Below are 27,148 nucleotides of genomic sequence, written 5' to 3'. Positions count from 1 at the left end.
CATTCTGTATAATGGCAGCCTATGGGCTACACTGCCCTACATTGTTTTATTCTCATGAGGTGTAAATAAAATATGAGAATGTATTTATAGAATAAATAGGTTTAAACGTGAATTTACACTACAACTGTTTTTTCTTCTAACAATTTGGCCTGTGTAGCTGTTCACATAGGCTGCACATTGTTATTCTTAAGTGTTTTTCACAGACCTTTTTTGTCAAGGAGCTGATGATTGCACTTAAGAATATACTACACAACAGTGCTCCGGGGTCCCCGCAGGCGCGCGGAACTATTCAGTGCTTATGACTATACATGGAAATCCCCTACGAGAGAACAAGACAATTCAAGAACCAACCACTAGACGGGGGCAGAATGATGCATAGCATGTGAATCCAGAAAAGGATTCATGCTGCAAAACCCAACGACTGACAGCACCACTGCACTCAAGCAACCTAGCCCAAGCTGAACGGGGCTAACGGGTGCCAGCATGGTTCCCAGGCCCTCCAGAGACAAAGCCCACACCTTGTGCCTACCCACTGTGGACTTCCCGATGGCTTCTGCAACCACAAAAAACCCCAGCACTGGGCCTGATGCCAAAAGACACCACTGCACCCAAGGACCTCAAGGGTCGAGCCCCCTGCGAGTTTCCCCAAGACTGACTTTCCAGGCCCAGCTTGCAACAAATTTGTGGTCGGACCATTTCTCATTAAAGTGAATGGGCCACCCAATGCCATAACACACCTCTGCACCCTGAGGTGAACTGTTGGTGTGGCTTTGGACTCTGCCTCATTCTCATCTCAAGTCCAGAAGAGCAGTCTTGTAGGTCAACACCAAGGGCAAGATGTATCAAACATTTTTGCAATCGTCAAAATGCATTTTGGTATGTATCAAGTCCAATTTGCAATTCGGTAACTTGAGTACTTTACCCATATTTAATCAGCACGTTATACGGTTACACACTTAGTCAATACAGACTACTGCAGTGTGCATAGGATCGTCTGACGCAGAGCCATCTCCACCACCCAACCTTCCCAATGATTAACACCAGCTAAGTCAATATCACAATTTGGCAGAATAATGCAACACGGTACATAGACAAGAGCCTGGGTAACTAGGAGCTCATCAAACCCAGCCTGTACTACGGTGGATTTGTGAAACCTACAGTGTTCTGGAAGCTGATGGATATGAAGGATCTTGGAAACCACCGTAATACTCGGCAGGAGGCAAGGGGCTCTTGTTTACATGTTTTGGTAATGAAAAGCGTACAAGCTAATGCAGTCAGCACAAATGAAAACTCATCTCTAAATCCTTTCCAAAAATAAAAATAAATAAAAACCTTCAAGCTCACAACAGATCTAATATTTTATCTTTAAAAAGTAAAATATATTTAAACAATACAGTTGATTTTTGTATTAACAAGAAAACATTTCAGACTAACAAGTGCATTTTAGTGATTTAGGCCCCAACAAACTATTTAATACGGAAAATAAAACCTTTTCAGAATGTCTGTAAAGTTCCAGTGGTCAACATCAGCTCTGGCTTATCCATCACCAGACATGAGCTTCATTTTAAGATTGTGTGCCTTGGAGGATTTGGAGAACATGCTTTTCACAATTTGAAGTGGGACAGATTTGCCACTTAGGTACACCTTATTATGACAGTCTGGGAGCCAAGGTGCATCTTTGGAGTCACCATTTGAACCTTTCTTAACCATCCAGACATAAGCCATAATGTAGCCAGTCATAAAGGCATCGAACCCTGCCCTATGGGTGCCCCCCTCAGGCCTTTCTGGAGCTTCAGTGGGTCCCAAATAACATTTACATTTGCTGCACTGTGTGCGCTTTACATTGATGATGTCTTGGTTTGTGTCTGTGGACATGCTTTTATTCATGAGGTGTGGTTTCTCCTGGACTGAAATTTCGTTTCTCTGCATGCTGAGATCCACGTCTGACTCCTTCAGTGTTGGAGGATTCGAGAAGGGCTCTTGCTGGTCAGGAGCCTTTAACTCTTCCTCCATCTTGGTTTCCAACTGACTTTCACACGCAGGACTGAGTTCTTTTGCTTCCTTATCTTCTAGGTCAAGTCCCCTGCAGGGTTTCTTCAGAGGAATTTCTCCAACTAAGTTTAAGAGCTCGTCAGTCTCCTCCACCTCCAAACTCTCATGCTCTGTGGTTTCCTGTTCCTCTTCCAAACCTTCAGGCACTGCAGACATTTCTGCCTTGTTCCTCCTTTTGCGGTGCCTCCGTTTCCTCCGCTTACCACCTTTCAATTTTTCATCCTCATCGATAATGAGGTCAATATTGTGTGATTGGGGACATGCCATCCCATTTGCGCACCATCCATAAGCCTAAAACAGGGAGAAAATGTGCAGTTTATTAAATCCATCCCATGGCTTACACTGAAAACACACACAATATCGTTTACGAAAAACATGTTACTTACCTTCGGTAATGCTTTTTCTGGTGGAAATCGTATCTACCTGTGGATTCCTCACCTTTTGAATATCCCCAGTGCGCCAGAATTCAAGGGAAACTTTTCTCCATAGCTCTCCACGCTGACAAGAAAGTCATACTGCCACGTCTCAACATGTGCCTTGGCACGCTTACGTCAATTTCCATCCACTTTTTTCGTGCCTTCGAGGCGAACAGGTGATATGAAACCAACATCACAGATGCAACATGTTGCAAACCAGATACAAATATACACAAATATGTATATGGATTGAAAAATACAGACATAATCTACAAATAGATTTATTTTTGATATATACAGACAAGCAACAGGGAGGCGGGTGTTTCAGTGAGGAATTCACAGGTATATACTGTATCCACCAGAAAAAAGTGTTACCAACGGTAAGTAACTTGTTCTTCTGATGGATAAATCTATTGGTGGATTCCTTGCCTTCTACACAGAATCCCAAAGCAGTCCCACACTTTGAGATGGGTGACTGTTGCCTATACCAAAAAATCTAGCAAAACAGAACGGGCAACGTGACTGTTCCTCCTCACTTCAGAGTCTAAGCAATAGTGCATTGCAAAAGCTGACAGACCTCTTTGGGTCCAAGCAATATTTATTAGCAAGTCCCTTAGTAAACCTTAGCACTATCTGGAACTTAAAAAGGGTAGGCTGGTCGGGTAAACAAAGAACTGCGGAAAGGCAGACAAATAACCTTTAACTGCTGCATGTACAACCCTGTTGCAACCAGGGAAAGCAAAAAATGTAAACTGTCCGATATATGGGCTTCTAAAAGAGTTTACAGAATTATCACCACAACACTTTACATACTTAGCCCATTTGCCAGCATACATCAACTTGGAGTGTCGCCTGGCCGATAAAATAACATCCACCACATTGTTTGGGGGGTGGGGAGGAACACGTAAAGCAGCTGCGAGTCCCATTCCAATTGAAAAGCTTCCCCCCAGTGCTCCTTGCAGTGGATACTGGAGGCTGCAGAACGACAGGCAGTGCATGTTCTTGTGAGTGGCAAATAGGTCTATCTGAGGGGTTGCCAGATGTGTAGCACCACCTCCGGATGGAGACCCCACTTGTGATCGGCTGAAAAATGGCAACTGAGATGGGCCACATGTACATTCAGAACTCCAGTAAAGTGATTTGCCATGATGCAAGTCTGCTGGTATTGAGCCCAGAACAGAGTCATATAACCTCTTCGCAGAGAAGATCCAACACTACACATCACATTTTATTGATGTACCACATTGCGGTAGTATTGCCATGTCTAGACCTGCACTGTGATTCTCAAGACCTTCCTCCCTTCCATTTGCGGTCAGACGTATCACCCGCAATTTCAACAGATTGATATTAAGCAACTGTTCCTCTGGAGACCAAAGTCCCTTGATCTCCAGAACCCCCAGAAGAGCTTCACACCCTAGAGTGGAGGCATCTGTGATCACTGGAGGTGGAGGACAAAATGGCTTTTATTGAGACAGATTGCCAACCACACCCCACTATCAAAGATTTTTTTACAGACTCAAAGATCACCATTGTGTTGAAACCACTGCCTGTGTAGGCACCACTGAAGGGCCCTCATGTGCCAGCTGCATGGGTAACCAATAGAATGCAGGACGTATACAGACCGAGCAGGTGTAAGACCTTCAGGACTGGAACCATCACTGCATTCTGAGACATCTGAATCATAGCCTGAATGTCTTGAATCCTGAGGAGGAGGGTAGGCATGATTCACTGTAGTGTCCACAGTAAACAGGTGTGCTGAAAGGGTTCCAGGTGAGACTTGGGCACGTTTATGGAAAAGCCCAGGTTGTCCACCAACGAGCTGTCAACTGCAAGTGATGCAGCACCAACTCTGGAGACTTGGCTTTGAGCAGCCAATCGTCCAGGTAAAGGAATACTGGTATTCCCCACCTTTTGGGATGTGCTGTGACCACTGCCATCATCTTTGTGAAGACTCGAGGTGCGGAAGTAAGATCAAATGGAAGACCTCAACCTGGTAATGTGACCCCATTGTGAAGCAGAGGTACTTCCTCTGTGACTGCAGAATGGGGTTGTGGAACTGCACATCCTGCAAATCGATTGAAATAATCCAATCTTCCTAGTCCACTGCACGAAACACCTGTGCCAGGGTTCACATTTTGAATTTTTCCTGTTTGAGGAACCAATTGAAAACCCTGAGGTCTAGGATCAGACATAAACAACCAACTTTTTTGGGAAATATCATAACATCCCTGAACCCATTTCATGCTCTGGAACAAACTCCACTGCACCATTTAAAAGTAGGGTTTGGATCTCCTGTTGAAGTAACAGAAGATGTACTTCTGAACAAAAATGCTGTCAGGGAGAAAATTAGGGGGGCTCCTGAAAAAGTCGGACAGAACCATTTTTGTCTTTTTCTTATACAAGACTCAGCACCCAAAAGGTCCCAGGTTATGGAACTTCACTGTTGTAGAAAATGAACCAACCTCCCTCCCATGGGTAAAGCATGATCCAAGATGGCAGAACTAGGGCTGCTTTCCTAAGACATTGGACAGGGGGAGGGAGGATGAGGAGGAGGGAGGAAGAGGTAGGCTGATGGGGGTCTCCGCGCTGTCTTCCACTGCTCCGCCTGTTCTAACTTCTACAGAGGGGATTCAATTGCTGCTGTTGTCTTCCTTGAAGGAAAGTCTCTGAGCCTCTATTCTAGATTTCTGCCTTAACATCATCAATGTTGTCAGTAACGGTCCCAGTAAATCCAGCAACGGCACCAGTGACTCAGAGCCCTGGGCTGAGAAAAAAGAGGGTGCTTGCGTCAAATGACGCAACGTCGCAGCAACTCTAGCCGGCGACGGAGAAGGCATAGCCAGCACCAGTGCCGTTGAAACTTGTTTGACTGGCGAAGTCGACCGCCTCTGCGCTAGATGAGGCCAGGACACCTGAGGCATAGGTACAAAAGGCAAGAAGGGACCTTGCTGGTAGGACGCCGGGAATCCACTCAGTGAACAGGACATCTAACCCATGTGGCCCGCAGGCATACCAGATGGAGTCAAAGCCCTTGCAAAGATGCCATACATAGCATTTAGAAAACTTAAGGGACCCATCCTTGGAGCTGGAAATGCTGGATAACTCTGCTCTTGTGTTTGGGGGTGGGGAGTAGGTACAGCAGGAGGCACAAGCTCTGCTTCAGACTCCCGATCAGGACGCCCAGGCCAAGTCGGAGCCAGGCTCATAGGCAACGTCAGAGTGGCCGTTGGAGATGGAGAAGGAGACATCTCACATCCATCTCCTCTTCTTCGCCTCGGAGAATCATCCCTCAAAGAACAGCACCGACAGGAGTGACGCTTCATGTATTTTCTCCTCAGCAACTTCTAAGACTGGAGCGTTGGAGACTTTGAACGAGGCAGAGACGTCCGACTACCTCTTTTTTCTTGTTTGGCCATGACCATAAATAGCTGTGCCTCCCTTTCGTTTAATGCCTTGGGGTTCACTTTTTGACACAAACAGGTCTCTACATTCTGGTCAGAACTCAAACACCAAAAGGCAATCGTCGTGAGGGTCAGTTAAAGACATCTGACCTTTGCATTTCCTACCCTGCTTAAATCCGGACTTCCTTGGAGGAGATATTTGTCCTTCCAGCAACAAAGTTGCAACCCCCGGAAAAAACACTATTGAAGGAAATCTAAAATGTAAATGAGAGCTACCAAAAAAATGTTACGCGTTGAAGGCACAGAAAAAAGGGTACTGAAGTCAGCACACAGACGATGCAGTCACACGCGGAACTGTGGCATTATATCATCCTAGTCAATTCGGACAGGTATGGAGAAAAGTCTGTTGAATGCTGGCACATTGGTGATAATCAAAATGCGAGGAATCCACAGGTAGATCTTTCCTTCTCAAATAATATATATTCTGCATGATACCAAGCAAAATCAGCATTTAAAGTAACAGGTAATATCTTCCTTAAGGTCTTCTGCATGAACTTTGTTCAGCCAACAATTAAATTTTATTATCAATGAAGCAGAATGGAACCAGTGCATAGATACAAGACGTTTAGAGTGCTGCATAAATTTTGCAAACAAAGCAAGGAGCTCCAGGTAATTCCCAAATTTATGAAGAGAGCTGCTCCAGTTAGGCACATCTACACCAGAAACACTTTAAATAGGACTTGCTCAACTGTTTTTTACTAGCAAACATTTTAAGCCTATGATTAGCAGAGTTCCACCCACACTGAGCTAGAAAACCGAAAAAGCATCTTGGTATATTTCGAGAAAAGTCTTTAAGCATAGGATTAGCCAGTGCTATCCCCACTGAGCTGAAAAATTACTAAAGTCTTACCGCTCCAGGCACAGTAGGACTGCTTTGGATTGGTAAAATATCATCCAAACCAACCTGGAATAAATAAACGCACCTCCTGGCATGTTTTACTCTACTTTGTCTCGACTCAAGGCAGAATTATATGCATAGGATTTTCAGCTTGGCAGGGATAACATCAGCTAAAAACAATGCTCACAGACTTTTCTGCAAAATTGGCAGAAAGCTTTGTCGCTTTTCTAGCAGAAGCCACTAATCCTATGTTTAAAAACTCTGCTATAAAAACTGACACTTGAGGAGGTCATATTTTGAGCAACGCTGATGTTGTATATGCGCTCTAACAGGAGCAACTCTGCACTCAAACCTAGGTACTACCCAGAGTTTGTTTGTGTGTGTGTGTATATATATATATATATATATATATACACACACACACACATACATACATGTCATTTAAGTGAAACCAAAAGTGGCTCAACATGTTAGAACTTAAAATTTAGAGCAACTAAATTTAGAACATGTTAGAACAATTTTGCAAAGTTTATATATATATACACATATATACACACACACACACACACACACACGTGTGCAGAATGTAGTATATTGTTTCATACCATTGCTGTTGGAGGGAAGTGGCATTATACACAACTCTTGTGATTCATAGTCCCCCCCAACATACACATTCAATGTTAATTACGTATTATACTCTGCAAATGTGTCAATATATCTCTGAGGCAAATATACATTTATTACACATAATGTTTACTATATGTAGTATTCAGAAAAATAATGTACGGTCTTTCCAGGGACAGAAAAGCCACAAGGCCTCCTGTGCGTCTTGACAGCATGATTCTCTGTGGTGTGGCATAAACAGCCCAGCAAGAGCCTTTCTGTGGGCTGCTCTGAACACACCAGGTTAGAAGTGGTCCTGAATGTTACACTGGAGACCGAGATACCCTTGCAAGATGAGGGGAGTCAAATGCACTTAAAGGCAGTCAGTACCATAACACTTGCATTCTCGCGTCAGTAAACAGCTGTATTTCAAGTTCAATTAGAGAAGAATGAATCACAATTTAGGAGACAGGCAAGGTAGGAGGTAGAAAGGGAACAGCTCCAGGCTCAAAAAGGCAATGCCTCCAAGTTGTGAAGGTATGTTCACCAAAAAAGGTGTCAAAGTTGTGAGGGTCCCAAATGTGCATGGTCTGCACAGGACAAGAGACTTAGGAGAAGAAACAAAGAAACTCGCTCTCAACTGGGAGGGGGGGGGGGGGAGAGAATCAATGAATAGGCAAGTAATCACTGACCTTCCTTTGAGGATAGAAATATAACAGAATAAATAAGTTACTTACCTTACATGATAATCCTCTAGTGGTGTCATCTTTGTCGATAAATTTAGAATTAGTCTTTGCCTTAAGTGAAGACCCCACAACACTTTATTAAAATGTGTTTTTCCCTCATGTTACGTTAAAACAACATAAAATATTTTGAGATTCCCCAACACTAGGGGATAGTGCTTGTTTGGGACAAAAGACATTCTACCTGCTCAACTCCAAGATTACCACCTTAATTCACTTTGTGGCCTGCAGGCTTAGAATCCAAGGACTCCTTGATGCAAAAAAAGCAGGGATCTAATTTAATTCAATATTATAAAGTTCTGTTTAGCTTTCTAGCAATATGCTCAAATGCGCAAACATGCACCCATAGCCAAACAAGTGGTGCTGTTGCAGAGCCTCTCGAGTGGCTAAATGGCATCACTGTCAAACATCCTAAGAGCACACCACATGGGAAGGAAGGCTCAAGGGAACATTATCCAACAGCTCAGCCCCATATGCAAGTTCAGCACTGCCACACTGTCCAACTGCCTGGCCACGTCAGGCTCTGACCGAAGAACCTTAGTGACATTTCATTTAAGAAAAATTTTTAGACAACAGCACGTTGCTTAAAAGTGCTTAACATAAGCTACAGACATGCAAAATAACAAGACAACTGTCACACCTCAAGACTTCGGAAGGCTATATCTGATGTGTTTTGTGTTAGAACCCACAGAGATAACCGAGGTCGACATCGTATCTATGCACTTTCTGCCCTTTTAGGTTCACTAGATTCAGCTCTAGAATTATTCGTGCACTGGATCTTCATTATAGAAAGCTCTTGCAAAACACCCACTTGCTCCACCTTCCCTCAGTGACTTTAATCAGATTTCCTGCAGTTAAGGAGAGACTGGAAAATATACTTCTTCCACTAGGCTTGATATGAGGACACCTAGCTAGGCAAAAAATGTCTCAAATAACAGATCTGACAAAATGCTTTCCAAATCCCAAAATATGTACAAACACCAGAGTTCCGCCTGCATCATATCTGAGAATATTAACTTGAAGCATGTTTAACATTTGCTACACTGGAGTAAGTCTAACGGGGAAAAAAAACACTAGAAGATCCATCACCCAATGAAGGAAACCTATTAAATATAGGCAGGTGCAGATAGTTGAGAAAACAGGTTTGTTTGATCCATATTGAAGTAGACAAGGTTACTTTAACAAAGTTGTGAACTGTCAAAATAAAAGAAAATCTCGCAAAAATAAACACACACACTGCACCAGATGATCAAAAAGGCACAGTCCTAAAGACCTTTGGGTTGACAGTACGGGTGGAGTCTCTCAGATTTTTCAGTTTGATTGTGTAAAAGAGATGGTTCTCCTGTGTTCTCTAGGTTTAGAATAGGTACTGTGTGGCACGTGTTACTGCCCATATTCCAATCCACCCAAAAAACAATGCACATCGGCTCTTGTTTTTTGACCCGCTAAAGGTTTCTGTACAACGAAGACGATATCCAAATTAACAAAGATCTTTCCTCATGAGGATTAATGAGCCTTCCTCTTCAAGTTATCCGGGGTGATACAAGGGAGAACGTCTATATCAGGATAATTCTCTACTTGATTAAAGTAAGAAAGAATTTGAAGGCTAATCACCTGACTGTATTACTGTTAACTGATAAGGGCAAGACTGTCTCTCCCACCATATCTACATAGCCTGGAAACTATGAGGTGCAACCAGCATGTTTGTCTCTCACTACTGAAGACATCTTTAGTTCTATAGTGACAAGAACATTTTCTTCATGTGTCCAGACACCGTTTTGGTGTGTCCTTGAAAACATTTAGGCAACAGACACATCGGAAAATGGTATCAGGTCAAATGGAGGAGTACTTCAAGATGTCTCTCTATGACAGATCCATTTTTACAATAATTCTGACCCTCTTTCCTCTTCAATATCAGGCTTCCTTAGTCAGAGGCATGGTGAGTGGAAAGGGTCTGCAGTGCCCTTGTAGCAAAAGTTTAAGACAAAATGACAGTGGCCTGGTCACCAAAGTAGCTGGTGCACAGAGTGCCTTCTGGTAATTGTAGTAAAGGGGACTAGTATTATGCTGGTGTGCACCCTTTGTACAGGTGGAAGGTGATGTGCATGACAAATCATTTGACACAAAGTTTAAATAAATTGTCCTGAATTAAGAGAGGACAGGGTCGGGCTAGCAAGGGCTAGCTAGGAGACAATGGGGTAGAAGGGAAGCAGATCTAGTAATATGATGAGATAGCTTGGGCTAAACATTAAAGTGGGCGGGTCGACACAGTGTTCTTTTCCAGGAGACAAACAATAGAAAGAGGCATGATTTTTCCATAGCTAAATGTTTAATCCACTGAGTATAAATAGATTATATTACCTTTAAGAGCAGCAATAACAAACTATGAAATTAGAGGGTAGCAGTGAGAAAATCATTTGGTGGTAGATAATTACATGAGGGTATAGCTCCCAGTACTGAGGTCTCTGCTCCAACTGAGGACTACCTTCTGACTAAGAAGCCTCATCTTCCTTCATAACATCACGTATCTCTCATGAAAAGGATATATCGTCACTGAGACACTTCCACTGTCACTTGTGAACAAAGTGTTACTGGTTGCTGGAGGGCACCTGTGAAACAGTTTGATGTTAACTAGCAGAATATCTGGTTAACTTTCAGCCAGCCAAAATATGAGGTAGGATTTTTGGGGGGCTAGAGAACCAGTAATTAGCATAATGTTGAGCCACAAACATCACATGTCCACAGACCCGATATCACGTGACCTCATACCCCAGATCAAGTGGAAATAAAAGCATGGCTTTAGACGCAAGTAGCAACCCAAGGAAAAAACTAATTATATATATATGTATGGAAAATTTAACTTACCCAGTGTACATCTGTTTGTGGCATGAGACGCTGCAGATTCACATGCTGTGCACTGTTCCTGCCATCTAGTGTTGGGCTCGGAGTGTTACAAGTTGTTTTTCTTCAAAGAAGTCTTTTCGAGTCACAGGACCGAGTGACTCTTCCCTTTCGGCTCCATTGCGCATGGACGTCGACTCCATCTTAGATTGTTTTCCCCGCAAAGGGTGAGGTAGGAGTTGTGAGTATACTAGAGGTGCCCATGCAATGGAGTAGTAATGTATGTACATAGTGTGTATTAAAATAATATTTATTTACAATTTTCATGCAACTAAAAACGGCTACAGGCTACCGGGGAGGTGGGAAGGCGCATGTGAATCTGCAGCATCTCATGCCACGAACAGATGTACACTGGGTAAGTGACATTTTCCGTTCAATGACATGTGTAGCTGCAGATACACATGCTGTGCATAGACTACAAAGCAGTAATCTCCCCAAAAGTGGTGGTTAGCCAGTAGGAGTTGAAGTTGTCTGAAATAATGTTCTTAATACAGCCTGTCCTACTGTGGCTTGTTGTGCTGCTAACACGTCTACACAGTAATGCTTAGTAAATGTATGAGGCATAGACCAGGTGGCTGCCTTACAAATTTCGGTCATTGGGATATTTCCAGAAAAGCCATTGTAGCGCCTTTCTTTCTAGTGGAATGTGCCCTTGGTGTAATGGGTAATTCTCTTTTAGCTTTAAGGTAACAGGTCTGAATGCATTTAACTATCCATCTGTCAATGCCTTGTTTGGATATAGGGTTACCTGCATGAGGTTTTTGGAAAGCTACGAACAATTGTTTTGTTTTACGAAATTGTTTCCTTCTGTCAATGTAATACATTAGTGCTATTTTTATGTCTAATGTATGCAAGACCCTTTCAGCTACTGAGTCTGGCTGTGGAAAGAAGGCTGGGAGTTCCACAGTTTGGTTTAGATGGAATGCGGATATGACCTTTGGTAAGAATTTGGGATTTGTACGGAGAACCACTTTATGTTTATGTATTTGTATAAAGGGTTCTTGAATAGTAAATGCTTGTATTTCACTCACTCTTCTAAGTGATGTGATGGCTATTAGAAAGGCTACTTTCCAAGTCAGAAATTGGATTTGACAAGAATCATGGGTTTGAATGGTGGCCCCATGAGTCGTGTTAATACAATATTAAGGTTCCACAAAAGTACTGGTGGTGTCCTTGGGGGTATGATTCTTTTTAGTACTTCCATAAATGCTTTAATAACTGGGATTCTAAAAAGCGATGTTGTATGTTTAATCTGCAGATAGGCGGATACTGCAGTGAGATGGATTTTAATGGAAGAGAAAGCTAGATTAGACTTTTGTAAGTGTAATAAATAACTTACAATATATTGTGAGGAGGCATCTAGTGGCATAATTTGATTAGTCTGACAGTAGTAAACAAATCTTTTCCATTTGTTTGCACAACAATGTCTTGTTGTAGGTTTTCTCGCTTGTTTAATGACCTCCATACACTCTTGTGAAAGGTTTAAATGTCTGAATTCTAAGACTTCAGGAGCCAGATTGCTAGATTGAGCGATGCTGGATTTGGGTGTCTGATCTGTTTGTTTTGTGTCAACAGATCTGGTCTGTTTGGTAGTTTGATGTGGGGTACTACTGATAAGTCCAACAGTGTTGTGTACCACGGTTGGCGAGCCCAGGTTGGTGCTAGGAGTATTAGTTTGAGTTTGTTTTGACTCAGTTTGTTGACCAGATAAGGAATAAGCGGGAGAGGGGTAAAAGCGTAAGCAAATATCCCTGACCAGCTGATCCATAGAGCATTGACGTTGGACTGAGGGTGTGGGTACCTGGACACGAAGTTTTGGCATTTTGAGTTTTCTTTTGTTGCAAATAGATCTATGTTTGGGTCCCCCAGCAGTGGAAGTGATCCTGTAGGATCTGGGGATGTATTTCCCATTCGTGAGTTTGCTGTTGATCTCGACTGAGATTGTCGGCTAACTGATTCTGAATGCCTGGTATGTATTGTGCTATTAGGCGAATGTTGTTGAGAATTGCCCAATGCCAAATTCTTTGTTCTAAGAGACACAGTTGTGACGAGTGTGTTCCCCCGTTTGTTGAGATAGTACATTGTTGTCATATTCTCTGTCTTGACAAGAATTTTTTCTGGGCTATTAGTGGTTGAAACGCTTTTAATGCTAGAAATACTGCTAGCAGTTCCAAGTGATTTATGTGAAGTAGTTTTTGTTGATTGTCCCATTGACCTTGTATGCTGTGATTGTTGAGGTGTGCTCCCCACCCAACCATGGAAGCATCTGTTGTGATAATGGCGTGAGGCACTGGGTCTTGAAATGGCCGCCCTTTGTTTAAATTGGCGGTCTATCAACACTAGATCTTGTAGTTGACCCTGTGCATGCGTCCATTGTTTTGCTAGGACCTGTTGTAAGGGCCACATGTGTAGTCTTGCGTTTGGGACAATGGCCATGCATGAGGACATCATGCCTAGTAGTTTCATTACGAACCTTACCCTGTAGCGTTGGTTTGGTTGTATGCTTGATCTTACATTTTGGAACGATTGGACTCTTTGTGGACTTGGAGTGGTAATTGATCTTTGTGTGTTGAGTGTTGCTCCCAAGTATTGTTGTATTTGGGATGGTTGCAGATGTGATTTTTGGTAATTTATAGAAAACCCTAGTTAGTGTAGAGTTTCTTTGACGTATTGAGTGTGAAATTGACATTGTTGTTGAGTGTTGGCTTTTATTAGCCAATCGTCCAAATATGGAATACATGCATGTGCTGTCTTCTTATGTGAGCTGCTACTACGGCTAGGCATTTTGTAAATACTCTAGGGGCTGTTATCCCGAACCGTAGCACTTTGAATTGATAATGTTTGCCTTGAATTACAAACCTTAGGTATTTCCTGTGAGAAGGATGGATGGGTATGTTGAAATACGCATCCTTGAGATCCAGTGTTGTCATGTATTCCCCCTTTTTTAGCAAGGGAACTACGTCTTGAAGTGTTACCATGTGGAAATGATCTGACTTGATGTAGAGATTTAGTGTTCAGAGATCCAAGATAGGCCTTAATGTTTTGTCCTTTTTTGGAATGAGGAAATAGTGAGTAAACGCCTGTTCCTTTTTGGTGATTGAGTACTAGCTCTATTGCTTGTTTTTGTAACGGTGCTTGGACCTCTATATGTAATAGATCTAAGTGTTGTGGAGACAGTCTGTGCGGTTTTGGTGGCACATCTGGAGGGAATGTTGGGAATTCTATGCAATAACCATGTTGGATAATTGATAGGACCCATGTGTCTGTGGTAATATGTGCCCAATTGTGGTAGTATTTGGTTAGCCTCCCCCCCCACTGGTGACAAGTGTTGGGGTGTTGTGACATTTAAGTCACTGCTTGCTAGGGCCGGATTTGGTGGGCTGGAATTTCCCTCTTCCTCTTGGGAATTGTCCTCTATAGGACCCAAAAAACCCTCCCCTTTAGTATTGTGATTGATAAGTGGGTTTTGTTTGGGAGGTGGAAGGTTCAGATGTTTGTTGCCGAAACCCCCCCTCTAAATTGTAGTTTCCTAAATGTGCCTCTGAACTGTGGGGAGTAGAGCGCGCCCATGGCTTTGGCCGTGTCTGTGTCTTTTTATCATTTTTTCAATGGCAGTATCGACTTCCGGCCCAAACAACTGATGTTGGTTAAACGGCATATTTAATACCGCTTGTTGATTTTCTGGTTTGAATCTGGAACTCCGCAGCCATGCATCTCGTGACTCGAAAAGACTTCTTCGAAGAAAAACAACTTGTAACACTCCGAGCCCAACACTAGATGGCGGGATGTGCAAAGCATGTGTATCTGCAGCTACACATGCCATAGAACATATATCTATATCTCTATCTCTATATAAAAAAATTCAAAAAAGATCTGATTATGCCAGAGCTCATTCTATAGTAGGGTTTGAATTCTAGCAATTCTGGCATTTTGTCACATATCTACATATTAAGGATGGAAGTACAGGGGTGTGGAATTTATTATAATATCTACTTGTCCATGGGGCAGGTTACTTTTAAATCTACTTGTCCTGTATAAAAAAAAAAAACAATTAAAAACAAATATCTACGTGTCCCGTTGGTGCAATGTAGTCAGCAACAAATTATGGCAGCAATGTCATTATGTAAGACCTCTGATAATAGCCTCTCTTATTATGCCAGGGCTACTACTACGATAGCAGGGCTTGAATACTTGCAATTTCAATCCCTACTATAGCAATTTCTTTATTTTTCCACCTTTCCTGCAGATCTGCATACTGGGGCTGGAGGAAGCTGTAAGCAACAGTTCCATGGCTGGAATGCCCGAGTCTGAAATCCTACTAACTTGCATGTTTTAACGATTTTCACCAGCTCTTCTCAAATGTTTTCCCATAATGAGAAAGGTTGGAAATTTACTCCTGACAATGGTAGAAGTTCTTTCAAGGTTGGGGAAAAAAGTGAATTTGTAAACGCTCAATATATTTTCACTTGAGCTAATCTACACATGCATATTTGCTCATGCTAAAATACAGCTCACAAATAGTTTATAGGTGTACGATTTTCTGGTCTACTTCTGTAAGTGCTTGTGAATTCATGAAAGCCACTAATTCAAAGACGTATACTATGGGTGCACTTTTGTGACTTTCTTTAAGAATTGGGTCCCTAATTAGGTCCAGCGTTAACAAAGATATTTTGTTTTTTTATTAAACTTCTATTTATCTATCTATTGGCTGGCTTTACTGTGAGTGATCGCATTCTGCCCTTCCACAAGGAGCATACTGGCACACAAAGTAGTTTTGTTCAGTGCCAGGAACTACTGTGGCAATCAGTGACAACAAAACTGGAGGGTGCTCCCCCTGCAAACAACATAGAGGCCCCCTCCAGACTCACTCAGGGCAGGTGCTGTGCTAAGGGGGCCACCTGGAGGGGGCTGTGTGCCCTTTGTTATGCCACTGCTGACAATGTGTGCTTTGAGACCACCAACTTTTTTTCCTTTTTGCCAGTGTTTGTTACAATGGTGAGGGCCTGGCAGCTCCCACAACAATAAACCATTCCAAAACAAGACGCGCATTGACGAAACCAAAAACAAAAAGTCTAATCGGTTGGCTTTGCCAGAGCTGGTTTATTTTCATGCTTTCCATAATCTTGTTGAAAATGGATACACGGATTTTCCATTGGGAATATTTGTTGGAAATACTAGCAGGCATCAATACATTTTACTAAATAATGCTTCAAAGAAATGGAACCTAAAATTTCATAGTAGCAAAACTTTTTTTCCTTGCTTGCATTTTTTTCTGAACATTATTATGAAAGCAAAGAATCATCACTCTTGCTTCTGCAAATATGTGCATCCAATCAGAGAGCATGCTGGGAGCATTAAAATTATCCTCATATTGTTAAACTTTTCAAAACGTGTGTACACTTTATTATTATTTTTTTTTTTACTGGAGCCATTGTCAGTAGTGCAGTCTGACCTTAGACTGTATTTACAGTGCTCACCCTAACAATGAAGGCTTTTTATTAATGAACCATGAATACAAATTTGAACAGCATTAACATAAGGACACTCATATTACCTCAACCGCAGACAGTTCCCTTCTCTGTAAACTGACAGGCAAAGGGATTGTGCTGCAAGGGGTTGGGCCTACTTGTCCCAAGGACAAAATAAACAAAATCATGTTGCCCTGGACCTCAAACAATATGTCCTGGGCGTGGGGTGATCGGAATTCCACATCCCTGGAAGTAGCATTAAGCAATAGTTCCAGGGTTGGTCTGTGCTTTGGAGTCTGAGCACACTTACTACTTTGCATGTTTTAGGGGTTTTTACCAGCTCTTCTCTGATCTTTTCCCATACTGAGAAAGGTTGGAAGTTTACTCCTGACAAGGGCAAAAATGAATATTCTTCCATTGTTGGGAAGGGGGGGGGGGGGGGGGGGGCGCTGGTTGGAGGGAAAGTGAACTTGTAAACTCTTACTAGATTTTCACATGAGCAAACACACATGCATATTTGTCTACACATGCTTATTTGCACGTGCTAAAATGTAGTTCACAAATATTTTCTAGAAGTACGATTTCCTGGCCTACTTCTGTAAATTGTCAATTCATGAAAGTTGTAAATCCACACTTATAGAAATGCATAGATCATTGGTGCACTTTTGTGACTTTAAGGATAGGGCCTCTAACAAGATCTTGAGTTAACCAAGACCTTTTGTTTTCATTAAAATTCTGTATATCTATATACTGGCATCACTATAAGTGACATCAATCTGCTCTTTCACAAGGAGCTTATCGATACATGAAGTAGTTTTGTTCAGTTCCAAACACTACTGTGCAGTGCAATGGGTCTTGCGCTTGCTCTAGTCAGAGCTATTACCGTTGTAAATTACTAACTGGACATTTCTTGCCACATAAATTGAAAATGAAAAGTAAAACAGTTGACATAAGCAAGCCAATACAAAACATCACGGCCACTATGAGCATGAACGCGAAGGAGACACAAAAAGAAAAGTTTGCTCAGCAAAGCCTATTGGCAATCATGCAATGTGACAGTCGATGGCCAAGACGGTAACAAAACTGCCCCAAGGAGGGACAAACAAAGCATTTACCAATGAGAATAAAGGATTTTTGAAAGGCAAGCCCATGAACGAGTGACGGTGATGGGTGTGCGTGGTTAAAAAGCCCACATATTACAATAATTCAAAGTGCTTGCACGATGTACCTAAAAAAATAATTTAAAAAAAATTGCTTTTTGCCAATGTTGGTTATAATCGTGCTCCCAAAACAGTGAAGTTATAAAAAACTATGTCAAAACAAGATGCACTGACAAAACCAAAAGGCTGACCACCAATGTCATATCTATTGGCTTAGCCAATGACTGTTTATTTTCATGTTTCCCACAATCTTATTGAAACTGGTTGCACTGATTTTCCATTACAAATATTTTGGGGAATACTAGCACGCATCAACATTTTAGCAGATGATGCTTCATAGAAATGGTACCTAAAATTTCATAGTAGTTTAGCAAAATGTTTTGTTCCCTAGTCGCATTTTTTGTGAACATTTATTTTGAAAGCAAAGACTGGTTAGTAGCAAGTATTTGCAGAGGGCATTCTGGTAGCATTATTCGTAGCCTCAGATTGTTAAACTCTGCAAATGTGTACACACATTTTTATATTGGGACCACTGTCAGCAGTGCAGTCCAAACTTACAATATCTCCTGAGGGCGCTCACCCTAATAATTAAGGCTTTGCATTAATGAACCATAAATGCAAGTTCGAACAGTATTACCATATAGACACAAATATTACCTTAACATCAGACGATACCCTTCCCTGATCCTTAATGCAGTACTGTAAAATGACAGCCAAAGGGCTTGTGCTGAAGGGGATTGGGCCTACTTGTCCCAAGGACACAAAAATGAAAACGTGTTGCCCTTGACCCCAAACAGGGAGACTGGCTATAGGAATTCCACAACCCTCGTCTTAAAATGTTTAGAGTGACCATTTGCGCTGTATCGCTTTCAAGAAACTATACAAACGCTCAGTCTCAAGGAGGCTGGCTGAACGTAAACCACACCCTGCAGATTCCACCTGTAAGTTTTTTTTCTTATACAGACTGAACATTCAATGGAAAGTATGCCTCAATATCAATTTCGTCAGATTCAAAATCGGCAATGTTAAAGCACCAGGACCAGACACCTTTATTCAACTTTCTCAGAAAAGGATGTTTTAAATACATATATGAACATTCAGCTGAAATCTGCAGAAAAAGGCAAACTGTCATGGTGTGCAAGAGGACAGTGAAGGCCCCTGGCTTGAACACAGCTAAACTGCCGGAGGGGCGCTTTAAAATACCTTTTTGTAACAGAAAAAATGGAGTTCAAAAAAAGAATATGTAACATGTACAACAACATCACCACAACCTCAAAGTAAGACCAGCAAGCTACAAATTAAATCAGTGCTACGCATGGGTCCTCTAGATAAAGTCTATGATACTATTATTCCTCCAATGCAGAAGAATACATTTAATTGTATTCACAATTTAAAACTCACCAAAAAAGCATCCAGATTCTTCGTAATCTAATTTGTAGTGCCATAATGAAAAATCAGCAATATAAAATATGTGAAACAAGTATTTGAGTCAAAAGTACGTTGGATAAGTATGTTTGCCCATCCACCCTACCGATTCTTTAAAAGCCACCACCATCACAGTTCCATGTACTGCAGTAAAATAACTCACCGAGAAGGTTTCACAGACCGATGTAGGTTGGGCTCCATTGGAATCTTCCATGGCCTCTACAAAGGAACAATAACGATAGTCTATGGTGGAGGACATACTATCAGGGTACGTGCAAAACTCTATTTTCAAGTGCTCGTTGTTGGTGCTGATCCGCTTAAAGTTCTCTCGTTTGCTGAAAGACACAAAGTGGTAAGTGCATTATTGGTTTTGCAACAATGATAAAACGGTCACTAGATTTAGGGAGAGATTTCCTCAAAAAGAAAAGAGAAGAGGAAAGAAAATAGTTCTTTGCATAACTGCCAGGCAAAATCATATGGGATGCCATGCTAGAAAATAAATTCGACTTATCCAGCTCAAACTGGTATGTTTGCCTGGTACCTAAAAAAGATCTTGCTAGTAGCTCAATTCTCCTCACCTTCAGTCTTGAACCAAGTCCACTTCTAGATAATGGTCTATATCTTACAGATCAGGGAAATCAACTGCACATCTTTTTTCATCTTTAGTACATTTTAATTGCAGTTTTCTGAGATACGCTTATAACACAATTAATGTTCAAGGTAAAAGAAGTACATTGCTTTAAACTAAACTCAGCCAACCATAATAACAGTGACTCTAGATGGTGCAGCAGTGCACACAAGGCCACTTTGAAAACCCCAATGACCCGGGAACACGTCTTAAAATATCTTTAGAAAGTCAGATTTTTAGGCACTTTTGAATTTTGAGAAAAATATAAAAAAGGAACCCTCGTCTGAATGTCAGTTTACTTTCTAGAAGTAAATACCGGTTTTCAGAGGGGGGGCACTTATCACAGGGTGCCAATCCACACAAGCGCTTAAACATCAAGACTAGGTCTGAGACACCACAAGAGCTAAAAAATGAAAATAGGGTAAGGAACCTGTCTCAGTGACTTACAAAAAGAAAGAAACTTCAAATAAGAAAAGGCACAACTCAAAAGATTGGGTCTCACATCAAGTAGTAAGGACCCCGAACATGAACAATGGAAAGGGGAATAAAGACACTGTGTTCAGAATCTGAGCACTTATTCAGATAAGTAGAACCCTTTGTTGTGAATGGCTTCCACTGAAGCCAACAGAAAGAATGCCAGATTCCACATTTGGCTATTACCTGCTTCTATGCCACAGAAGTAAAAACCAGTGATCAAGGATTAAAGGTCTGAATGTTCTGCTGAATGCCCCCCTGGAGAGAAGGTGTAATGTATCATGGCTGCTCTGCTCCATAGATTTGGTAATACAGACACTATCTTTAACCAAGGACGTCTTCTCTTTTAATACTGGCGACCCACAGAGCCCCCAAAGTTCTCTTCTGCCCTGTGGTACTGCTTTTTTGTTTTGCTGAAGTGTTGCAACAGGCTTGGTTTGAGCCTTTGACTCGTGTGGCAGATGGTATCAGCGGTCGGAGAGGCCTTTCGGTGCTGCTGACTTTTTGCATTCAAATCAGTGTTTTTGTTCACTGCGACTGTTTATTTCCCTCTTGGTCAGGAACGGCTTCAGAGTGCAGGCAACCAATTGCAGCCTTTTAGTTAATCCCAGTTGACATTTCAATTACACCAGCGTATTCCACATAATTTCGGAAATTCCGTGTTATGCGAAGGTCTGCTATTATACCACGTTGAGTTCACAACAAAATGCTAGCATGTGAATGGCCAAAAAGTAACCGCTGACCTTTGTCACTTGTGCTTTTGGTGCTATTCTTTTAGTGTGAAATGTGGCCTTCCGTGCAAAATGGACGCAAGAACACATTTGGCGCCAATATATAGTTCAAAATGCCAGTTTTGCATAAATTTGTCCCGAGATTTAGAATAAGTACGCCAAACCAAATCAGAGACATCCCTACTTTCAATCAACAACAGACAGGCTGGTGTAACATGATAGCTGCTTGTATTTATTACATCTGCGTGAGCATTAGGTACTCACCATTTTACTGTGATCAGCCCGAGTTCCTAGTGCGCGCAACAGTGATGGACACACCACTCAGCCATCTCAGGTGCATTTAAGTTTCTCATGCAAAATGTGCTGCATTACCTGCAGCAGCGGTTAGTGTGGGGCATCCATTGCTTTTAGTGCAGGACAGTGATAAGCGCATCAGCTATTACAAGAAGTTGCCGTCTCACTCGTCTGACTGATCTGTGTTGTGCAGCATGACGCTCGTGTGAAGTATACAACCTTAGGAATTGGTTTGCATTTTAAGTAAGGAGAACGCCGCCAGCACTGCTACCCTGTAATGTGCACATTGCATTCTCTCAGTGGTTTCGAGCGACGTGTTGTGTCTCAAAAGACCATCACGGTCAGATCGAGTCCACCGATTCCTATGTGACAACACCGAGCGCTAGCTTCAGCCTGTGGGTTTGAATGCTTTAAATCACAATCAGAGATCCGTTCCGCTGCTGTAGTAAAGCGATCCAAGAGAAACCGCTTTCTTTCAAGTCATCAGCATTACCAGAGGCAACTGCAGTTGCCATTAGTACTGAATATTGACAGAAGGAGGCGAAAAGTCATTGCAAAACCCCAAATCATGCTGTCAGTTCAATCGCATCTAATTCCTCATCTTACAAAAACTTTTCAGGATACACGAGAGACGATTTAAACTCTTTTGCTCAGAAGAGCATTGTTGAATGTTCAAGTGGTGCCAACCTCCACGTCATCTCTGAACATCTGTCTCCCAGTAACCAAGCTAGCAGTTCACTTTTCGTGTTCATTTTGCCAAAGTTTGCATGAATTTGGAAAAGAAACCCGTGCTTCCAATGTAACTTCACAGTAGTACTAAAAGCCTAGTATTGAACATCAATAGGGTTGAGGTTCAATCTATGAAGCATCCCTTTGCTCTAGTATCGATAGGTGAGGTGCCCCTATAAATCCCTATGGACTCTAGGGCTCAAGTGTCCATTATCACACATTACATTTTAGTGTCTCGTTGGCGAAGAGAAATCTTGTGCAAGACTGATATCGAAGCAGAATTGTTTCAGAGATCCTAGTTTGAGCCAATTGTTGATCTAAAGGTTTTAGGAAAATGTATATTATTTTCAAAGGAAAATAACAGTTTAGGGTGGGTACATCACATTATACTCGATATTGTTTGTTTGTCTCGGGGGGAGGGGGGGGGGGGGGAGAATGCGCAAGTCATGACATTCCAAGAATTATTTGAGGTCTTATCAAACACTCTGTGGGCCTTGGGTCAGTCTGACATCTGACTGGGACTTGTCAGATTCTCCATTTGGTACCGCTGACAGGGATACCATACTCTGTTTGGTACCGGTGACAAGATTATGCAAAGCGAAATGCAGTGATATCATCCAAGATATTAGCAAGCATGAAGGTGTTTTGGGGGAAGGTCTGGGTACGTTAAAGAATTTGGTGTTGAGAATAAAACTGAAAGATAATGTTGTTTGAGTCAAGCATTAAATGAGGGCCGTTACCCTTAGAACTCGACATGGCTCACTCAAGTATTTTACAAACTGAACACTAAATATGTTATTACAAACTCTGGACAGCACAGTGTGGTAAACCCCTACTGCTATGGCAACTAAATGGAACAACACATTGAGAGTATGTATAACTATAAGTTCTCTTTACCAGGCCATTTGTGTCGATTCAATCCCTTTCCCAAGACTGATGATTTGTCAGCCAGTTTGGATGGAGCAAAACATTTTAGTATTTTAGTAAGCGGACTCTATGGTCAGCTTCTTTTCAGATTGTCTGGTGTCACTAACTGCTTTTGTGTCTCTGGGCGGCTTCCATGAGTAAAAAAAGTATGATTTTTGGCTTAACCTCTGCCAAAGCTGCTCGTCAGTGAGTTGTGAGTAAATTGTTTCAAAAGGGTACAGTGTCTTGGCTTTCCAAGATATCCTACTTATAGTTGAAATTTGCAGAGCTCAACCACAGACAAAACGTTTTGTACTAGCTTCAGTCGAGTGGTTTGAGGCGGAGACTGGATAAGTGTGCTTTTGATCATAGACGGAGTACTTGGGGCAGGTCACCTGTGGAGACAGCATCAGACCCAGACCTGGGTTAATCAAGCTATTATAGATGCTGCAGCACCAAATATCAAGCATTTTCTTTTCTTGGGCTTTGGGAGTTTTTTCCTAATTCATGCAGACTTTTGCTTCTGTGGAGAAATCCCAAAGAATCTTACAAAGAAAAAAAAAATGTATGGGAGTGATGAACAAATGGTTACCTTTGAGAAGATATTAGACTTATTGAAGCTCCTTGTTTGCTCTTGTGGCTAGTGACTGTAGTTTAAGTAAATTTTTCAAAGATAACCAGAAGAGGTGAACAGACAGTGGCGTTTGTGTTGCAGGTTTAAAAGGATACAGAAAAGAAATACTCTAACTGAAAGGGAGATGCTACTATGTACATGGTCTATTTAGATATTCAGGACATTTGTAAGGTGCACGTTCCATCCTCAGGACACATTGTAAACCTTTAGTTTTTAGTTTTTGAAAACCCAGAATAAACTCAAACAGAATGATGGATAGACTGGCATCAAATTGCTTCATAGTGGAACACATCCCGGGTAAATGTAATGCTAAAGCAGATTTGTTCTCATGGTTGCCTGGATCAGGGGAGCACAAACTGGAGACGGGCTGAGTAGTTTGGATGTCCAGTTGTTACTACAGAATTTACCATACTAAGTTAACTTACTGAGGAACTATGGTGCCAGGCTATAGATGCTGATGGTGCGATTTAAACAGTTTTGAAGCTTAGGAGAGGGGACTGGTCTAAGAGGAGATGTCAGGAAGGGATATGGACAGTTTTGTCAATATTGCCAAGAAGATGGTGCACTTTTCAGAGGGGATATGTTGGTGCCTCCACCACACTAGACACACGGGAATGACTTAAGAAAATAACTGAAATATATTGATATCCAAAAGTATATTTCAAGGTTAGAGCGTGTGTGACTTGCAAAGTTGCTGAAAAGCAATTGGTATCTAAAACTCAAAAACAATGGTTGCAGCTGGTTTGTCGGAAGGTATTTAAGATAAAGTTGCTTTTGACTTTTTAGGGTCTTTTAATGGATAATTAATTAGCTGCAGATATGCTGGTTCTAACTAATTACTGATTTAAGTGCACTGAAGTCATGTTTGTTAGCAACCATATACCCTGGTGGTTATTGACTTCTTTTGTAATGTTTATGTATGAGAAGGACTTTCTGAACACATGTGTTACAGATAATGGGGTACCCTTTATGCCTAGAGTTTTTAAAGAAGACAGGCATTCTTCACTGAGGAACAAATCTACATCATCCTTTGGGTAACTGTTAAGCAGAAGGAGCAAATTATCTGGTTGGAAAAAGCATCATATTGACCGATAGGAATACTTCCTTCAGGACGGACTGGAAGCAGCATTAGATTGACCGACAGGAATACTTCCTTTAGAATGGGTTGTCCATGAAAGTTGTGGTCATAGCACACCACTTTCCGCTCCAGTATGGGAGTGTCATCATTTGAAGCTTTACCATCCTCATATCTGGAATGTCAACCAGTCTTCAAGGGGCAATTGTTTGTTGGTTCAGTTGGATGCCCTGGAGAGAAGCAGTTGTGTGTGCCGGCTCTCCGTGAATTTGGTAATAACGATAATTACATGCAACAAAGGGTTTTTTCCACCTTAATACTTTCCTCCATATTCTTGTGTTTAGCCCACCCCTAGAGTACAACTTCTTACATGAACTAACTGGAAAAATTACACTCTTCTATTACTGATATGAGGGGACTTATTTATTTATTTATTTTTTCCAGCACTTCATGGAGTGCATCACTATGTCTCTTTCTTCCCCCGGCCCACAATCACCACTCCAGTCCCAAATGTCCATTGCTCTCCTACCATCCCACAGCATTATTTTTTTGTGTAATTTTTGTTATATATTTGTTTTAGGTTGTTCCTCTTTAGGTCAAACCTAGGCAGCCTGCCTAGGTTTGATGGCAGAACGCCATCCAAACCACACTCGCATCACAGGTGAATTGGGAAGAACTTGCTGGCCATACGAAATTACAATGCACATTTCACTGCGAGCATTTTGCATGACGAGCACACTTCCAGGCGCCACAGGATATAATGTTGCACAGAATGAAAGGACTACACAGTTCGCAGTAGTTTTAGTAAACTGAATATTAGCGGACAGCTTGATGTAAAGCTTGAAAGGCTAACATGGGGTGCTTCACTAAGAAGTCCCACATATGGCCGCCTCTGGAAATTAGCCTTCTACAGGTAAATTAACTCTCTACTGATTTCTTGCAAAGCCGTCCGCTGATAGTAAAAGGCATGCATCTTCAAGTATAAATAAAGTAAATATGTTTCAGTGTCTTATGGCCACACCTCCAAAAGCAGAACGGTGCGGCTATACATTACAGCAGCAGCAAGGAAGGGTCTCCACAGCCGACCACCATCAGCTCAGAGACCATTAGCAAGCTGCGGCAGCCATGGAGAAAGGCACCCAGTGGTAAGTATACCCCTGTTGGCTCCTGTGCTCCGCGCATCAGCTACAATAGCCAGAGCCCACGTCAGTTACAATGTCGAGTGTCTCATGGTACACGGAGTGCGCCTTCATTCACGTGTCTGTACCGTAACAGTCTCTTATACCACGTTTGAAAAGGACGACCACTACAATGCATGCAGTCTTCCTTAAAGTTTTCAACTTTTTTTCCCGTCATTTAAAGAGGGCAGGGTTTCCCTAGTAGTTGTGTCACTTCACACACAAGAAGTTGAATCATGCTGGTTCCTGTTGCCTCGAAATCGTTTTTAAGGGATTTTGAAAAAATAAATAATGCGGGTGGAGTGGGGACTCCTGAAAACAGACTAACAGAATGCCTTGGCATTGGTAAGCCGTTTTTGTTAGTTATTGGGTAATTCAGCTCCGAGGGTGCGCTGTGTGTGACAGCACCCACTCCCCGAGCAGAGTTTTCAAAATGTATAAATACCCTGGGGCTCATAAGCCGACCTGAAAATAAACTTTTCCATTACTCTTTGGCCTGACAGGGGATCCTTCTCTGCAGCACGAAACGTACACCCCATGACGGGGAAGAATTAGCCTGCTCGCAAGGAATCACAAACACATTGAAGTAATCACTCCGAATGACTGGTGGGCTTGTGTCAAGTATCTCCAACCATTGCAGATGCCTTTGCAGTCACGAGTTTATCCTTTATCCTGATCACACAAACCAGGTAACTTAACGCCTGCCGGTTGTTCCCTTCACCCCTCAACTTTCTTAATGTGCTCCTTCCTGCCAAGTATAGAGCAGAATGAGAAACCCCATAGACCAGGAGTCATGGCCAGTCTGCATTCTGGCATCATCTACCCCAGAGCGCCAGCCTCATGCATTTAATCTCATGTGCTTTTAGAGGGGAAGGCGCCCAGCGACGCTGTGAAACCCCCAACCAGATGGAATGCATTTTGGATTATTACTTGGAGGTGAGAAAACAGCAAAATGCGTTCAGTTTTTAGAATGAAGGAGCCGCCTACGCTGGGAAGGCTCGAGCTTATTAAGACGTGTACTCGACTGACATTCTGGCTGCCCTCCATCTCTCTCACAGCTGTGTGAAGTGGAGCATTATGAAATACTGCTATCCTTTTACACATCATGCAATTCTTAGCAATACCTGGCTGTTCCCTATTGAGCTTTGATAAGTATCCGCCGAAAAACAGGCATTGTTTCCCACTACCAAATCTATGTTATCAACAGAAAGCTCCAAAATGCAGATTAACTACCCCAGGCAAACCTGGTCATGTGTTCCGAGCCATACTCAACTAGACTATTTGCATTCGGGTGCAAAAGTGTGGCATTCGTGCCAACTAGCAATCGAGGGACAAAACATTAGCAAAGCCAGATGTCGTTTTCTCAGGAGAGACTTCATGGCGTTGTCAATTTTTTTTTTTTTTTTACTGATGCTTTGGATGATTGGACAAG

The 27,148-nt window shown here is 42.0% G+C and overlaps 1 protein-coding gene and 1 non-coding gene across 5 annotated transcripts in view; both read right to left on the bottom strand.

The window, feature by feature from the left end:
* Nucleotides 1-1,333: 1,333 nt before the first annotated feature.
* Nucleotides 1,334-27,148, bottom strand: part of TOE1 (target of EGR1, exonuclease) — a 66,376-nt gene continuing 40,561 nt past the window's right edge. For all 4 annotated transcript variants that reach the window (XM_069232829.1, XM_069232831.1, XM_069232832.1 and 1 more), the window contains exons 7-8: nucleotides 19,231-19,402; nucleotides 1,334-2,343 (exon numbers count right to left, since the gene is read on the bottom strand). In XM_069232829.1, the coding sequence (XP_069088930.1) occupies nucleotides 1,537-2,343; nucleotides 19,231-19,402 (979 nt within the window). In that variant the 3' untranslated portion in view covers nucleotides 1,334-1,536. The remainder of the gene's footprint in view (nucleotides 2,344-19,230; nucleotides 19,403-27,148) is intronic.
* On the bottom strand, nucleotides 7,546-7,673 carry LOC138294426 (small nucleolar RNA SNORA11). The gene has a single exon (XR_011203435.1). It is a non-coding gene; the product is annotated as a small nucleolar RNA SNORA11 (small nucleolar RNA).

Source organism: Pleurodeles waltl, chromosome 4_2 (genome assembly GCF_031143425.1).
Source record: "Pleurodeles waltl isolate 20211129_DDA chromosome 4_2, aPleWal1.hap1.20221129, whole genome shotgun sequence".
Taxonomy (NCBI): Eukaryota; Metazoa; Chordata; class Amphibia; order Caudata; family Salamandridae; genus Pleurodeles; species Pleurodeles waltl.
Note: the sequence above shows the minus strand (reverse complement) of the source record. Positions and strands in the feature narration are given on the sequence as shown.